We start from the raw sequence: 18,798 nt of genomic DNA, 5'->3' as shown, positions 1-18,798 counted from the left end.
ATTTAGGATTTTAAAAGGAAAATTCTTCCGAATAAGAATAACAACTCCCCTACTTTTTGAGCTAAAAGAAGAAAAAAAGGCCTGATCAAATCCACCCTGTCGTAATTTCAAGTGTTCTTTATCCAACAGGTGTTTCTCCTGTAGGAGAGCTATATCAACTCTTTCTTTCTTGAGATTTGATAATATTTTCTTCCTTTTGACTGGCGAATTACTCCCCTTGACATTCCAGGTGCACCACTTAACCGACTGATCAACCATAATCGTCCGGGCAAATCCGAGACCCCTCGGGAGGGGAAACCCTATCCAGAACATCCCGAGCACAGAGCATATAACATTCACAAAAATAAAGGCTCTCTAATACACTCTCAACAGTATAATAAAAAAACTATTTCTAAATAATAATAAAAAAATAAAACGTATTTAAATGGAGATTTTTTTCCCCCTTGTTCCCAGGGGGTGTCACATCCTTTCCAAAGGTCCATCGTATCCTCTCCCAACCAATGCCCCACCCTTGACCCAGGTGCTCCTCAGTAGGATAAGGAGAATTCAGGTATAATACAAAGCTAGAGTTAACAGTGAGCACCCTTACCCCCCCCCCCCCCCACCCACACCAACAATGTGTAAACATATATAACTATAAAATTACAACCTCAACAAGTAATAATTAAAATAACAAGGGAAAACAACCCTGCTCCTAGAGCCAGAGGCAAAATAGAATAAGGTAACCACCAACATTAACCAAAACCCCCGGCTTACATATATATACATACATATACACACATATGAACATACATAGAATAACAAAAAAAAACACGGGGGGGGGGGGGGGGGGGAGAAAATCGTTAAATAGAGAACAAATAAATAAATCCCTCTCCCCACCCCCCCAAGATGAGAAACAGTAAGAGAAGAAAAAGGGGGGGTGGATATAAACCAGAGTTGGGGGAAGGCAAACCAATGTCCATTATCTCTTACAATTTATCTAAGAGAGTCCAAAAATTCCTTAGCCTTTTCCGGCGATCCGAAGTTATACACGGATCCTTCATGGTTAAAGTGTAGCGTCACTGGGTAGCGTAAGGAGTATTGAATATTTAAGTCCCTTAAACACTTCTTTGCCTCATCGAATGCCTTCCTCTTTCGGACCAGAGCTGGGGAAAAGTCCTGAAATAACATGATCTTGGATCCTTTATAGATCATGGCTTGGGAATCTTTTCCAAGATTTCTAGAGGCTTCTAGGAGTATCTGCCTTTTCCTTATAGCTCTGCAGCCGGAACAGGACTGGGCGAGGGCGCTGGTTCGAACCAGGCCCGCGTATTGCAACCCGGTAGGCCCATTACATCCTTACCCAGCTTGATCCAGCCTCCAGATTTAAAAGCTATGGCAGCCACTGCTCGAGGAATGCTGCAAGCTGGCCCTCTTCTTCCCATTTGGGAAGGCCCAGCAAATGAATATTTTTTCGACGACCTTGATTATCGAGATCATCAGTGTGATTCTCTAAGGTCCAGACTCGCTGTACGAGAGTCCGGACCCGATCAATGGCTGATTGTGCTGTAGTTTTGGAGGTTGCAGCCTTTAGCTCCGCCCCTCCAATTTGGCGCTCGATTTCTTTAATGTCTCGATCGTGCTTTTGCAGCGCGGCCGAGAGTGAGTCCCATCGACTTTGGGATTCTTCAATAAAAGCACCAATCTTCGCATCCAGTTTAGAGATCATTTCTGCGAGGCTTGCCGCCATAGGTAAGTCCCCCGGGGCGGGTGCGGATGCTTCTGCTGCAGCTGGAGAGGGTGGGGGAGGGGTTCCTGCTTGCTGAGAGCTGTGGGCTCCCTTTCCTTTGGTCATTTTTACTAAAGATGAGATTGTTTAAATTTAATACTAAGCAACTAATTAAATTTAAACAGCAATTTTAAATGATTTGGTGAGTGTGGTGGGGGTGGGTGACCCACTTTGCCCAAGTCTTGGGAGGAGCACTATAGACTCAGCCTTGCTGGGTCGCCGCCATCTTGGATCCCCCCTAGACAGGGATATTTAATGCCCATAGGCAAGTAGGGCTCATTTGCATTCCAACTGGCTGATCTGAAAGCACATGAGTTGCAGGCCCAGTCTGACAGTAGTGACAAGAACCAACAAGAGCAATAAATCTACTTCATCCTCAACAATATGCCCATCACCAATACATTAGTTCCTGATAGGAATAGTACTGATTACTGCATATGCTTAGAGAAGACTAATTCCTAATTGTGTGTCTGACCATCATACTAAATTGGATTAATTCCAAATAGATAGAATTGTTCAAAATTGGGAAACCATGAGTTTCTGAGAGCCTTCAATCCCAATCTACAGTTGCATTGCCAGGCACATCCTCCACTCTACCATTATTGTCAGACTGGGAAATTAGCCCTAATTCAGAGATGTGTGGACTGTACATCAAGGACAGCACCAAGCATACCTAACATTGAGAAACCAACAGGGTGAAACTACAACACATGACTAGAGGCATGTTAAAGAGAAAGCAACATGCTGCAGACAAAACTAAATGATCCCACAAATGATGGTTCAGGCTATTGTTCTGCAGTCCACCATATCTAGCTCTGAATGGTAATGGAAAGTTGAACAGTTAACAGGAGAAGAATGAATTGGGAACTCAGCTTATCAGTGCAACAGACAAGAAAGAAGCATTCGGGGCCATCTTCACCCAGAAGTGGATAATCCATGTCATCCTTCACCTGAAGTTCCCAGCATCATAGATACTAATCTACAGCTAACTCTGTTCACTCCCCATGCTACCAAGAAACAAGTGAAGGGACTGGAAAGGCTCTCTGTGATGTCAACATTCTGGTTTTAGTACTGAAGACTTGTGTGCTGGAAATAACTGTGCCCCAGGTCAGACTGTTCCAGTACAGTTGCACCAGTGGCATTTTTTCTGAATGTGGAAAACTTGCATACATCCTGTCCACAAAAAAGGTAGGATGAATCTAATCTGGCCAATTACGGCTCCATCAACCTTCTCTTGATAATCGGAGAAGTAATGCAGTTTTTATTGATGATGTTATCAAGTAGCACTTATTCATCAATTCCTTGCTTATGGATGCTCAGTTTGAGTCCACCTTGGCTGTAGTCCACTCTAACCACGCGGAAAAGTTAAATTTTAGAGATGAAAGCCCCCACTTTAAAGTAATTTTTATTCATAAAAATATCTTTATACCCATATATGGTCCCTAAAGCAGTTTGCTTCTGCACAGTAACAGCATGTAGTCCTTGGAATGTGCCAGTCTGCAACACTTGCTCGAGGTCAACTCCTTGCTTTGGAAATCAGTAGGTGTTGGATAGACCAAAGTGTTTTTCAGAGTTGTCAACAGAGTAATCCGCAGGCTTCTATCCAAGCTTATTTGCAAAGATTGACAAAATGATGGGTCAGAAGGACTCCAGAGGAGGTGGAGCAATTCTGAAATGCTTCAGATGTTGTGAATGTGTTCAACACAAACATGTAATTAAATGTAACTAAAATGCAGCCTTGCTAGTCTATGGGAGGCGCATTTGAGGTGATGGCCTTGCGTGCAAGTGTGACTGTTATTTTTGGAAAAAAACATTTTTTGCTAATTTATACTTATTTTCTTGTGCCAATTTAAATGTGTCTCGGAAAGTAATGCTTTCCTTTTGCCATAGCAACAAGTTTAATGGAGCGGTCATGATTGACAATATCGTCTTCTATATGTGTCCAAATAAATAGACAAACACAGATTACATATTACCTTCTATGACTGCATCACCTGATAAATGAGTTAATGAGAATGGGGAGGCAAAGAAACCTGGGAAATTAGAAAGGAGCACTCATTGCCATCTAGATGGGCACAAATTGGAAGATGGAAGTGTGAGATATTGTATTCTAGGTCCCTTCACTAACCCACTCTCAAACGCTTTGTTTATTCATTCATAACTCCTTTACTAACCTACTCGCAAGCGAACAATGGGTTGCGGTTTCATTCATAAAATGCAGTTCTGTAGTATATTTTACTATCATAAGGTAGACTAAATTAAAACAACCCTTTCTCATCAAATCAATCCTTTCAAACCCATTACTGCATTTTCATACCTTATCAGCCTTTGCTATAAGCAGTATTTAGGCTAATTTACCTCTGAATAAGTGTATTCAGAACAATACCAACCAAACCATGTCTCCACACAAGATTATAATATTAATCAGCCTTTACCAATTGTCTGTTGGACCTGAATAGATTACAGAACACCAAATATTTTCCCCAATTAGTATATACTTGTTAGATACCTTTTTTAAACTGAGCCGTTATCCCTTTAAGAAACTAACTGTCAAAACAGTGCTTAAGTGAAAATGCGAGCGAGTGAAACTCTCACTGGCAAATAATGAACAAATCTCTCAACCTAGCTGCAGTAAACAGTTTAATATCCTTTTATTTTTAGTACAGATAATTTCTAACTTATTTAGAGCATAAATGCCTAATATATTATACTAACATTTACCAACTAAAAGATAGAAGGACTAACACCATTTAATTATGCAAGCAGGTAAGGCAGACCTCGTAAACCTATCAGGAGTAGCAGCCAGTATTTAGCACATGGTTAACCCATCTCCTGGCATCCAGGACAGAAACCCCTCAAACCTGTACATGAAACAGCCTAACACCATAGGAATGGAATTTTAATATATGTAAGAACTGTGTATAAAAAGGCTATTGTAAGAATTGTATTTTGGGATTCTATTGCTACCTTGAACTAGTGCTACTGTGGCTGCTGAATAAAGAGACTATTTCACCACTTACTGATTTCTGTTCTTATTTGAACATGATCCCTCAGAAGCATATTCAAAGACTTTTCAGAGGAAAGGATGTTTGGAGATGTGACAATTTACAAGAGTAGAGGGATCATGGGTAGGTTTTTAAGATAGCAGATTTGACCTGAATTAGATAGAAACCGAGAAGGAATAGTTTTTAAAATGTGTAAATGTAAAATTATTGCCAGAAGAGCACTCTGAGAAGTTAGGAATGTCATAACAGACACAATGAATATAATCTGGAGTTTTCCAATAAAATTGGGGGCTTTCCAAGAAAAGTGGGTGCTAAATGTTTGAAAGAAAAACCTTGATTTTTGAAGTCCCTGTTTTGGGTAAATGTAATGCATTTTTTTTTGCCCACAGCAAGTTGATTTTGGTGAATGACAATTTGTTTTCAGGAGAATTACTCTTTCAGTTCAACATTGAATATTATGAAGGTTCACAAGACCATATGTTTATAAACATAATTATAAACAGAAATAGAACATTTGGACCCTTTCATCTGCTATGCCATTCAGTAAGATCATAGCTGATCTGGGTTTTGATTTGTGCATTTCTGTCTACTCCCAATAATCTTTTGATTTCCTTGCCTGATAAGAATTCATCCATCTCTGCCTTTAAAAATTCAATTCTGAAGATCTGGACCCTGGTGGGGTGGGGGTGTCCCTCTGTTCCATGATCGGTCTAGTTCTTTAAGACTTCATTCTTTATTTCTTCATACGGCCAGGCACAGAGCATCTGGAAAAACGGAGGTTATGTACTTCCGTATTCCTTGGAGGAGCTGCACACATGGCTTAACACAAAGACATTTTTGTACGTTTCTTAAAGGAGGGCATAGGCCATGATCGTATAGTACATTCAAAGAGTACAATTACCAATCAATGCATGATACTGCTTTATTTGACAGTTACTTGGTTCCCAGGAAATATCATTGGACTAACTTTATTTTCCAACACCCTATCTCACTGACCGAGCCATTGCACCTGCATCTGAAGGTGGGTTAGGATGGCCAGTAAGGTCTGAACTAGTTGAGTTATTTCTTTGCTTTAAAGGGTGCATTGTCTGCTAATCTCTATTGAAGAAGACAGTGGTTAGTCACCTATGCAGCTTTAGCAGAATTGTCAGTTTGCAGCCGAGAAGCCATTTTGTCATCTTATTTGCATTGAGAAGCCATCTTGTTGCCACCTAAGTTATTAAGAGCATCTGTTAAATGGTTGCCCCTGACAATGACTAGTCACCTCAGCCTGTATTCAGCTTTCAGATCCTCAGTTACATTGCCTGCAACGCTTTGAGGCAGACACTGCTTAAATGTCATGCAACCTCTTGAAAGAGAGAATTGATCCTAACTCCTGTCCTAAAAGGGCAACCTCTTAGACCATAAAGCCATAAAATATAGTAGCAGAAGTAGAGCACTCAGCCTCTTAATTCAGCTGTGCCATTCACTGATATCATGACAGACCTAATAATCCTCAACTCTACTTACATGTCTCTTCCCCACAACCCTTAATTCCCTTTTATTGATTAAAAATCTATCTAAACCTTCAATGCACCTAATGACCCGGCCTTTGTAGCCCTCTGTAGTAAAGAATTCGACAGATTGACTACACCTCATTTATGTCCTAACTGGGCATCATTCACTTTCTTGTTATCCTTAATTTTTCTGGTTAACTGGGGTTGTCTCATTCCCTTTCAAGAATCATCTTTTCTCACTGGATTATATCTTTGAGCCATAAACCGTTTTCCTAAATATTTGCCATTATTCCTCAACTCGTCTTTGCTGCTAAATTCCTTTCCCAGTTCATTCTAGCTAGCTCTGTCCTCTTTCCTATGTAAATACCCTTCATTAAGTTTAGCTGTTTCTGATCCAAGTTTCTCCCTCTCAAACTGAATGCTAAATTCTACCATGTATGGTTGTTAGGAGAAAGTGAGGGCTGCAGATGCTGGAGATCAGAGCTGAAAAATGTGTTGCTGGAAAAGCGCAGCAGGTCAGGCAGCATCCAAGGAGCAGGAGAATCGACGTCGATTCTCCTGCTCCTTGGATGCTGCCTGACCTACTGTGCTTTTCCAGCAATACATTTTTCAGCATGTATGGTTGTTTGTCTTCTTGAGGCTCTTTCCAATCTATATGAAGCTTAAGGTTACCCATGATTGCTGCACTGCTACAGTTATTGTATAGCTACTGTTAGGGAGGTGCTACACACCTAATAGTGTCATCTTCCCAGCGTTATTTCTTACCTCTATCCATACAGATTCTAATTGGGCAAGTTGTTGGAGGTAATACTGAGGGACAGGATTTACACATATTTGGAAAGGCAAGGACTGATCAGGAATAGTCAGCATGTCGCTGTGTGTGGGAAGTCCTGACTTGATTTGAGTGTTTTTTTTTTGGAAGAAGTAATAAAGAAGATTGAGGGTAGAGCAGTGGACGTGATCTACATGGACTCCAGTAAGGTGTTTGGCAAGGTTAGTTCACATGGAATACAAGGAGAGCTAGCCATTTGGATACAGAACTGGCTCAAAGGTAGAAGACAGAAGGTGGCGGTGGAGACCTGTGACCAGTGGTGTCCCACAAGGATTGGTGCTGGGTCCACTGCTTTTCATCATTTATATTGACTATTTGGATGTGAACATGGGAGGTACAGTTAGCAACTTTGTAGATGACACCAAAATTGGAGGTGCAGTGAACAGTGAAGAGCGTTACCTCAGATTACAACGGGATCCAATGGTCTGAGGAGTGGCAGATGGAGCTTACTTTAGATAAATGTGAGGTGCTACATTTTGGAAAGGCAAATCAGAGCAGGACTTATACAGTTAATGGTAGGATCCTGGGGAATGTTGCTGAACAAAGAGACCTTGGAGTGCAGGTTCATAGTTCCTTGAAAGTGGAGCCTCGGATAGAATAGGATCGTGAAGATTATGTTTGGTATGCTTTCCTTTATTGGTCAGAGCATTGAGTTTAGCAGTTGGGAGACCATGTTGCCGCTGTACATGACATTAGTTAGACCACTGTTAGAATATTGTGTGCATTTCTGGTCGCCTTCCTGTTGGAAGGATGTTGGGATACTTGAAAGGGTTCAGAAAAGATTTACAAGGATGTTGCCAGGGTTGGAGGATTTGCGCTATAGGGAGAGGCTAAATAGGCTGGGGTTGTTTTCACTGGAGCTTTGGAGGTTGAGGGATTACCTTTTATAGAGGTTTATAAAATCATGAGGGGAATGGATTGGGTAAAAAGCCAAGGTCTTTTTCCTGGGTTGGGGGAGTCCAGAACCTAGAAGACATATGTTTAGGGTGAGAGAGGAAAGATTTAAAGGGTCCTAACAGACAATGTTTTCACAGTGGGTGGTGTATGTATGGAATGAGCTGCCAGATAAAATGATGGAGGCTGGTATTTTTAGAACATTTAAAAAGGCACCTGCATCAGCGTACATGAATAGGAAGGGTTTAGAGGGATATGGGCCAAGTCTTGGCAAATGGGACTAGATTAGTGTAGGATACCTGGTTGGCATAGACAAATTGGACTAAAGGGTCTGGGGGTTTCCATGCTGTATATCTCTAAGACTCTATAACTATCCTTTTGCTTTGCAACCCTACATTTCCCCCCCCCCCGTAATGATCCACTCCCTGCTTTTTAATGATTTAACTTGCTAATTGGTATTCCATTTTGGATGCAGATGAGGATATTTCCTCTGTAAAGTACAACCAGCGGAAATCATGGAATCCATGAGCACCTTAGCTGTAGAGAATTTGGTGTGGAGAGAGAAATGGTATGGCAGAGCAATAGCAGTAAGGACAAGACAAGTGTTTTTGAACTGTTGATGTGACTTTGAGTTATGTTGCCTTCCTGGCAAAAGATGTTTTGGAGCAGTTGCAGTGCATTATTCTGAGAAGGGATGCTCAGCCAGAGGTCGTGGTCCATGTTAGTATAAATGACTTCAGATTTCAGGGATGCAACCATTATAACCTAAAACATTAGACTTAAGGTTTAGCATTTGCAACTCGGAGCAATGACCACAGAAATCAGAGAATTGAGTGATTGGAAAGCTGGTCTAAGAAAGTGGACATCAAACTTGCAGGGCAATGGGACCTCCAATGGGGAAGGTGGGACCTGAACAGGAGTGGAAGAAAAATCCTCACAGGAAGACTTGCTAATTCTGTTTGGGAGGATTTGAACTGAATTGGCAGGGGATGGGCACACGGAGTCATAAGAGTCGCGCAGGACAGAAACGGACTGTTTGGTCCAATGAGTCTATGCAGAATATAAATCCGAACTAAGTTAGTCCCATGTGCCTGCTCCTGGTCAATGTTCCTTCAAACCGTTCCTATTAATGCATTTATCTAAATGTCTTGAATGTTGTGACTGTGCACGGGTCCACCACTTCATCCGGAAGTTTATTCTACATGTGAGCTGTCCTGTGTTTAAAGAAAACCTTGTCCTTCATGGCTTTTTAAAATCTCTTTCCTCTGACTTTAAGAATGTGCCCCCCAGTCTTGAAATCCCCCAACCTGGAGAAAAGACACCTACCATTAATCATATCTGTACTCCTCAAGATTTTATGAATCTCTATAAGCTCACCTTTCAATCTCCTATGCTCCAGTGGAAAACACAGTAGAGAGTTTACAATTGATTTTCATGAAGTGCAAATTTCCTCAGGCTCCTTGATGTCATCCTCAGTCGCATACTGCCTTGATAATCAGGGCCAGTCACTGTTAATCTGAGCCCCTGTGTTACCTCTTTTATTTCTATCAGTAGGTCATGGTGTTGGAGCCTTTCTTTCTAACTGAAACCTTTCATACCTGGCAACATCCTGGTAAAGCTTAAAAATGTGTTGCTGGGAAAGCGCAGCAGGTCAGGCAGCATCAAAGGAACAGGAGAATTGATGTTTCGGGCATAAGCCCTTCTTCAGGAACACATTTTTAAGCTCTGATCTCCAGCATCTGCAGTCCTCACTTTCTCCTAACATCCTGGTAAATCTCTTCTGAACCCTCTCAAGCTTAATAATAATATCTTGAAGGCAAATTCAGATCGGAAAATAGAAATTTAGTAAGTTACTCTTAAAGATGGAAGAAGCAGACATAAAACATTGGCAACGTTGTGGCTATACAGAATGTTAGTTAGGCCACTTTTGGAATATTGTGCACGCAATACTGGATCCCCTCCTATCGGAATGATCTTGTGAAACTTGAAAGGGTTCAGAAAATATAAACAAGGATGTTGCTAGGGTTAGTGAGTTTGAGCTATAAGGCGAGGCTGTTTTTCCTGGAGCTTCAGAGGCTGAGGGTTGACCTTCTCGAGATTTCCAAAATCATGAGGGGCATGGATAGGATAAATAGATAACTTCTTTTCCCTGGGTTGGGGAGTCCATAGTTTCCATAGATGGCATAGGTTTAAGGTGAGAGGGAAATGATTTAAAAGGACCTAAGGGGCAACTTCTTCACACAGCTCACCACCACCTCTGTTATATCTGTTTGATAATTCATCGATTCTTCATAGAATCCCCCTACACTGTGGAAACAGGCCATTCGGCCCAACAAGTCCACACTGACCCTTGGAAGAGTATCCCACCCAGACCCATTCACCCATCTGATTATTCTACATTTCCCATGACTAATACACCTAACCTACATACCCCTGAACACTATGGGCAATTTAGCATAGCCAATTCACTTAACCTGCACATCTTTGGACTGTGGCAGGAAACCGGAGCATCTGGTGGAAACCCACGCAAACACGGGGAGAATGTGCAAACTCCACACAGTCATCCAAGGGTGGAATCGAACCTGGGTCCCTGGCACTGTGAGGCAACAGTGTTAACCACAGCCACCATGCTGCCCCTTCTATGGTAACTTGTGTTGATTCTAAGTTTTAAAGTGGTTATCTAAGACAGTATTGCAATTTGCAAGAAGTACCAAAGTAAAGGGAAAATTTACTTGTACAGTAGGAGGGGAAGAATAGGGGCAGTTTCTCTTTTGCATTTAGTTTGTTTGAATCTGTCATTGAAAAATGTCTTCTGTTTTAAACTGAGGTCATGTGGTTCCGTCCAGTGGCATTTGACTTTTTTTTTTAGGAGTTGCATGTCTCCACTGAGATCATGACACTTTCCTTTCTGAAGATTGTTGAGGTAAAGGCTGAAACTCTGAGCACCTTTTGGTTCAGTGTTTCAATGCCAAGCTGAAGATACAAATTTGGCAAGGAAGTCACTGCATGTCTGTTCATATTCAGTGAAATACTTAACACAGCAACGAATGTCGTCCTGTTTCCCTATCCCTGTGTCAGTCGAAGCAAAACGGTCAGAGACACCGTATGGTTTAACCTCCTTCATCTTTATTCTGGGCCGTGGAGTGAGAGACAACGATCACCCATATACATAGGGACATGAATTCTTGGTCTTCTGTCTTGGACAGCAGTTTCTTGATGAGTTAAAGTCATTTTACAGGGAGGAGCATACAGATAAGGCAACATACATATTGATTGGGTGGCCATTAGAATCAGCGAGTGTCAATGGTAAAGATTAAGCCATCTGCTGTTACACAATGAATAACTGGCTTCACATAATGAATAGTTTTCACCTTGTTAAACTGTCCTTACATACTGAATGCTTCTAATATTGTTAAATGGCTCTACATAATGAATGCTTTTTCACCTTGTTAACCTATTACCCTAGCTTCCACCACCCCATTGTTAATTGCAAGTTCTTATCTGATCAGAGTCATGCTCAGCTGAACCTCTTGTTTCACAAAATGCAAAGCTTAACTCTTTCCCTACCTACTCATACCCTATATACATTCACATTCCCTCCTTTTATCATTTCATGATAACCACCGAGATGGCACTACCAGCTTTCATAAGATTCTGACAGCCAGTATTTAAGCAAGTTATTGACACACAGCATACAACTATTATAACAACAAAAATTACTAGTCCATTACAGTAAATAAAATTTGAAGAATCCTCCCATGAAGGAAAAAAAAATTCACCAGTGAAGTTCTTAAATCCGCAGTCCTTAATTCCAGGTTGAGTGGAAACAAGCCCGTTCTCCAAAATCTCCTTCAGTAAAGTCCAATCTGAAAAACCAAAACCCAATCTGTCTTTCTGCATCATTCCACTGAGAAACCTGAATTCTTGGATAAGGGCAGTTAAATATTTCACAAAGCTAACAAGACCTCCATCCTTCCGGAGATGCTTCAGATGGAGGATACCAGCACATCTAAGTGTGCAGTGTAGCAGCTAGGTGAATGTTGCATTCTTTGCTGCTTCAGCTCCGTTGTCAAATGTAGCAAAGCCAACTGGCTGTTGTGATGTTAGCTTGGTCAGTGAACCACCATATCCTGTAAATGATTGAAAAACAAGGTAAAGCTCACGTGTTTAATGTCCGTAGGTAGGCCACTGACAATGTTTACCGACCTTCTCTTCACTGTTGTTAACTTTGCTTTTCATGCTCACGACTGGGGAGCTGATTGAATCTGTTGGACCAGGTTATGGATGGGTGGGTGGTGGTCCGAAGGCGTGCTTTACCTGTGAATGGAGAAACTCTAGAGAAGATGTCTGCTGAAAGTATCTTTGCATTTCCTCTCTCACTCCTTCCTTGCCAATGTGGTTATCAGTATGAAGACTACATTAAATTGTGTCTGCCTATTTCAACGTTCTTTGAATTCTTGGAGTCTGTTACAATATACAATAAACAAGATACAAGAAGTTTTATACAATAAACTTCTAAATTGTTCTGCTGAAACAATTCAGTCAATTATAAACAACAATCAATGATCCTAAAATCAAACCCACGGGGGACCCCATTCAGGTTATTAAGAAATTATTTTCCTTGAACAAATTGATACTTGGCTAATGTGAAATCTGTCAGGAAAAGTATTTCAAAATTCTGGAACCACAAGAAAACAACAATATGTTTCCTGTGCCATAGCAATTGAAGAGGCAGATTTTAGTTCAGATTTAAATCTCAAATATTCGTGGGAAACAAATGCTGAATATTTTAAAATATGTTCTCTAAATGAAACTTTCCAAATAAAACAGTTGGAATTACAGTGACAACTTTAGAGATGAACGTTCTTTGAATTTGCAATATGAAGGGGGCCAATGAAGGCTTAGCAATAATTGAAAGAGTTTAAACAGCTTAGCCTTAAGTTCTAATATTCTCTAAAATCTTAACAATACATCAAACTCAAAATGCACTTTTCCTTTTGTGAACCTCAATTACCCACCCAGGGGACTCGAACCCCAGTACCGTGCAGAGGATTTGAAACTCAATTACACCCCTCTCCACAAGGGACTGGAACCCCAATACCGTGCAGAGGAGTCGAACCTCAATTACACGCCAAACCGATGCAGCGCAGAGGACTGGAACATCTGTTTGTCAGTGCGCTTGCAAAATTGTGTCTCTTGACTGAACTAATTACCGTTTGAGGAATCCATAGAATAGAGAGCAGTGAAGCGAGGGGACTGTCTCCAGCACACAGGAATATCGAGAGGGGCCAAGGTTTAAAATCTTTTCTTGTTGGTTCATCCGCCTCGAGACACCGATATTCCAAGCGAACGCTGACATTGTCCGATTGTAACTATCCGTTTGGATCCTGCTGACTGCGCCAATATTGTTATTCCTTTTCATTATCCTGTGTCAGTCAAAGCAAAATGCTCCGAGATGCAGTATAGGTTTACCTCCATCTTATTCCTGGCCCTGGAGGGAGAGAGAAAGAACGCCTGTGTGCACAGGGGCATGAGTTCTCAGTTCTCTTGAACAGCAGTTTTTTAATGAACTATATAGTCATTTTACAGGGAAGAGCATCCAGATAAGGCAACATACGTATTGAATGGTTGACTGTTACAATCAGCGAGTATCAATAGTAAAGATTAAGCCATTTTAATTGGCTTCACATAATGGATACTTTCAACCTTGTTAACTGACTTTACATACTGAATGTTTTCAATAATGTAAAATGGCTGTACATAATGAATGCTTTTTCACCTTGCTAACCCATCATACTTGCCTCCACCCCATTGTTAACGGCAAGTTCTTATCTGATATAAGTCATACTCAGCTGAACCTCTTGTTGCACAAAACTCAAAACTTAACTCTTTCCCTATATACTCATACCCTGTACACATTCTCACCAATATATGTATAGAAAGGTCCGACAGATTGTTAACAAGTTGATTTGTTTTAACAACATTACTTGAGGGATCAATATTGGCTGGAATGCTGAGAGAACAGACTTGCTGTTTTTGGAATAGTGCCGTGAAGTTATTTTTAACCACCTGAGGGGGCAGATTGGACTTTCACCGAACTCATCTGAAAGACCAATTTCCAGCAATGCAGATTCTGTCTGCTCTGCCATGAATTTTCAACATAGCATGTTTGTTGAAGTTGTGAATCCACAATCTGCTGACCCAGTGTTATCACTGAGCCATAGATGAATCCTAACACAAAACTATCTTCTATTTTAAATACATAAAATAAAACAATCTGATTATGAATTAAGAGTTATGCATAAATGTTAGAAATGTTTGTAAACATGAGCTCTTCAGCATATTTTTATTGCATACTAACTTTATTCTGCGGAGGAATCTTGATTATCTGAATAAGATGGGCGTGCACTATTTTGTTCGGATAATTGATTAATTAGCCGAATAATTTCCTCTGGGGCTCGGAGTTTTCTGTTAAGTGTGCTCCCCGTTCAGGAGACTAGGCAGACCACACCGTGCGCGAGCCCCATCCCCCAACCCTGTCAGTCCCCACCCCGTGCCCCCACCCGTCTCTGATCCCAAACCCATTCGACACTGCCATCCATCCACCCCCAACCCTGCCCCCCTGTCCCTGTCCAACCCCCATCCGCTTCCCCACCCCCCAGGCGACAGTCTACAGATTTTTTTATCACAGGTGTGCAAGTTAAGTGGATTGGCCATCCATGGGGGGAAAAGAAGTGCCCCATAGTTTCCAGGGATGTACGACTTAGGTTTGTTAGCGAGCCATGGTCAATATGGGGATACAGGTTGGGGGGGGGAGGTGTGTGTTTCAGTAGGATGTTCTTCAGACTCCATGCATCAAATGGTCTCTTTCTTTACAGAAGGAATTTTATGATTTGATAAACTTCAGATCCGTAAATTAAAACATAATGCTTCCCTTCATTTAATTCTAGCTTGTAAGGTTAATCGGCACGAGTTCCTGTTTGCATAAGAAGAATATGGCTGCTACATTCCATGAGAAATACACTGAAGAATTCATTAAACAACAGATTGAAGAGTTCAACATTGGGAAAAGACACCTCGCTAACATGATGGGTGAGGATCCAGAAACAATTGGTCAGGAGGATATTGATGTAAGTTAATGGTCTCTGTATAATCTGATATAATTTGAAAACCACAAATTAGTCATACTTTCCCAACCCAGTGTTTACTGCACACTTTTAAATAGTCGTTTGGTCGTACAGAACGTGTTTTTTTTCAGCAACACTCATTTTGCCAAGGCCTTCGTCTTGCACTCATCAGGAGCTTTCACAAGAATCCAAGTTTGTGGTGAGAAATAAACAGCACTTGAGTTGCATGAGATGAATGTCCTGACTGGTTAAGGCATTGCAGTGCAGAATGCATCAATTAATGCTGATAGTTTACAACTAGGCTTTATTTGTTTAAATTTTGAATAAGATTAACTCTGGTCAGGCCATTGCCCTGAAAAATGAACCAGCGAATAGCTGTCACCTGTCTGGTTTTGTTGAAATATTGTGATGTATGTCAGTGTTCTTTCTGTATACAAAGAGCAGGGCTCTATACAGTTCTGTGTAGCTCCCAGTTAATGCAAGTGCACCACACTGTGAGCCTGACTGGCAATCCTTGCACATTCAGTATTATCCAGCAAATGTTGTTCAATTGCATAAAATGTTAGGAACTGTTGTGAGTTTTATAAGTGTGGACTGATTGGGTACAGTCTATACTTTGCTTAGTGAGAGCAACTAAAGAGGCATGCTTTTGATATGGTCTGCTGCCAGTCTTTAGGATATAAACCTATATACCTGGCATCACACCAGCACTGAAATTCATATAACGTGTTACTGATGCGTGATTGGCAGAATGTCTTTTTGGCTTGATGGCAGCATCCTGTTAGTGATGAATGCTGCTTGTGTTGCTACTGTATATCAGCTATGTGGAATACCTTCACCAACACAGCTTATATAGCAGATCTTTCTCTCTTAATTCTTGCTGAAAATATTAGGAAAAACCTCAGCACTTTATCTCAAAAGAAATATTTGCAACTATATGTGCTGGTTGCAGAAAATACTCAATGGTCAGCATATCAAGCCCTCTTCTGGAAAATATATGCCTGGCATATTAATTTCTCTCTTGGTTACTGTGCAATAACTTGCTGATTGTCTTTCCAGCATTTTCTATTTCTTTTTCGTTCCTGGATCTACCTTTTTTTTTCTCTCTTGAATGTAATTGTGCTGCAGTAAGCATTGGTTTATGTACTTACAATGTTTAAGTGGATTGAGCTTTTTTCATGCCTTGCAAGTCTGATAGAAAAAGCTGAGTGCAAGAAATATACAGTTCACCTGAGGGTGGCTGGCAAATATGGTATTTTTCTAATCCCATACGTTTCACACAATTCTAAAGTAAACATAAATAATTAATCAAGGCAAACTTAATTTGAAATTCTGATTTTAAAATATTCATACAGAATTGCAATAGTTTTGAATAATTATGTTATAATGTATTCATTTGCTTTGTTGTAAACAAAGGTAGAAGTACTTTTTTCAATTTAGTTAGTGAGATAATAGTTTATAATCTTTTGCTTACAAAATCCAGAGTAGATTACTAAAACCAGGGTAGGTCTTCTGAACTGAGGCTTTACAAATATAGTTTACTACAAAAAAAATTTAAGATGAGAATTGCAAATGATAAGATACTTCCTGTAAAAGCTGTTCCCCATCAGCAATATTTCACTGCACTCATCTGCATTGGCTTCCAACTTCCCTTTCTACAAAGCTAGTGTGCTGCTTCCTACTCATACATTACAGCAACTCAAATTTCATGCACTGGGGGCTACTTGTGACCAGAACAATGACAACTCTTGGTTTTTGAAGTAAGGGCCTTTCTACCAGTAGCAGTTGAGTCTTTAATTTTCATTAAATCCCTTAACCTATAGGCAAGCAACATGGGATGCTTCTTTGCGAGTAGTTTTTCTATGCTGAAATAAAAGATATTCTAAGAAGTATTTTCAAAATGAGAGAATAATTTTAAATGCTAATTAGAAGAAATCTGTTGAACTTGTCTTTAGATATACTAGTATGCTTTTTTCTAATTGATTTACTTTGCCTGTTTCATCCATTATATAATTATTCATGATATTATGATTTCTACTCATTTATAATAAATAAAGTTGTTAAGACAAGCGTGTCTAAGTGAAATTGACAACTAACATTAAGTGCCAGATGTTGATTATGGAGCTCCAAGAATCTGCTGAGAACAGTTTAAATAAATTAGCACCTGCACATTAGCTGGTCTTGCTATTAATTTATAAGCGAATCAGTAGGACTGACATTTGGTTGAGTCATTGATTAAGTAAATAGCTGCATTTTCACTACCCAGGCAGAATAATTAATTAATAGAGATGGCCAACATGACCTGCTGCTTTTCTCAAGTCAGTGGTACAGTCATATTCACTTCTTCTCTGTTGCAAGAACAGGTGAAATGATGCCTGCTTAAGGACTGTCACATGGCACTTGGCTTGGATTTTGCTGCTAAATTAAACTTCAGAAATATGGTTCCTAAATTAACAGAATTGGGTTACTGCTGCTTTGTCATGGAATTTCTGAGAGCATATAAAATTTTCTAATATCCACCAAGAATGTACAATCTATACATTGGTATATTTGAAAACAAAATAATAAACACATTGTTCAAACCTTGTGGACAGATATTTCAAAAGGAGTTTTAATATAGAAGGGATTAAAAGGGAAGGACATATCTGAATTTGTCTGTTTTTGATATCTTGAGTCTTTAGTGTGTTATGTATAATAAAAAAAATTCATAAATGTACTGAATCAAAAAATTGCTGGAGAAACTCAGCAACTATGGCACCATCTATGCAGAGAAAACAGTAACATTTGGAGTTCTGATTGAAGAGTCACCGGACTGGAAATGTTAGCTGTTTTCTCCCTACAGATGCTGCCAGACTTGTTGAGTTTCTTCAGCAATCTCTGTTTTTGTTTCAGATCTCCAGCATTTGTAGTTCTCTGTTTCATTTTCCATTAAAAGCACTATTCACTTCCTAAAATTAGGAAATATATGAATTTTCTCATTATACCACCATTTTGCTCCAAATTGTATATACCCAGGCACTGGAGTGAGAGGGGATTTTAAATTTTTTTGTTTAAATTCAGTTCAGGACTCTGTACCTAATTTGTATGACCAAAGTGTTAAATCAGTGGGAAGCAAAAGTTGTTTTGGAAATGCGCCACCAATGTTGTAAATATTACTAAATGTTCAATTAATCAAAAATATTAAGGCGGCACAGTGGTTAGCACTGCTGCCTCACAGCGCCAGAGACCTGGGTTCAATTCCTGCCTCAGGCGACTGACTGTGTGGAGTTTGCACATTCTCCCCGTATCTGTGTGGGTTTCCTCCGGGTGCTCCGGTTTCCTCCCACAGTCCAAAGATGTGCAGGTCAGGTGAATTGGCCATGCTAAATTGCCCGTAGTGTTAGGTAAGGGGTAGATGTGGGGGTATGGGTGGCTTGCGCTTCGGCGGGGCGGTGTGGACTTGTTGGGCCGTAGGGCCTGTTTCCACACTGTAAGTAATCTAAAAAAAAATTTTAGCGCTGGATGAAGAGGCCTGGTTCGTAGATTATAACTTGGCGATGTATTACAAATCACTCAGACTCAGCGTTGCTGTGCTACAAACATTTTCAAAAGAATATTGTTTTCTGGCACTGTGCATATTAATGGTTGGGGGCATGTATCTACACTGTCTGCAAAAGACAGGATAAATCCAATCTGA

General features: G+C 40.3%; 1 protein-coding gene across 2 annotated transcripts in view; it reads left to right on the top strand.

Annotated features, from left to right (window-relative positions):
- mrps9 (mitochondrial ribosomal protein S9) overlaps positions 1-18,798 on the top strand; it is a 108,363-nt gene that overhangs the window by 9,961 nt on the left and 79,604 nt on the right. Inside the window, exons 2-3 of one of the 2 annotated variants that reach the window (XM_072577585.1) lie at positions 10,494-10,639; positions 14,946-15,125. In XM_072577585.1, the coding sequence (XP_072433686.1) occupies positions 10,637-10,639; positions 14,946-15,125 (183 nt within the window). In that variant the 5' untranslated portion in view covers positions 10,494-10,636. The remainder of the gene's footprint in view (positions 1-10,493; positions 10,640-14,945; positions 15,126-18,798) is intronic. The other variant, XM_072577584.1, reaches the window with a different exon arrangement.

The sequence above is a fragment of the Chiloscyllium punctatum genome, chromosome 9 (genome assembly GCF_047496795.1).
Source record: "Chiloscyllium punctatum isolate Juve2018m chromosome 9, sChiPun1.3, whole genome shotgun sequence".
Taxonomy (NCBI): domain Eukaryota; kingdom Metazoa; phylum Chordata; class Chondrichthyes; order Orectolobiformes; family Hemiscylliidae; genus Chiloscyllium; species Chiloscyllium punctatum.
The sequence above is the reverse complement of the archived record's forward strand: the minus strand, read 5'-3'. Positions and strand labels throughout refer to the sequence as shown.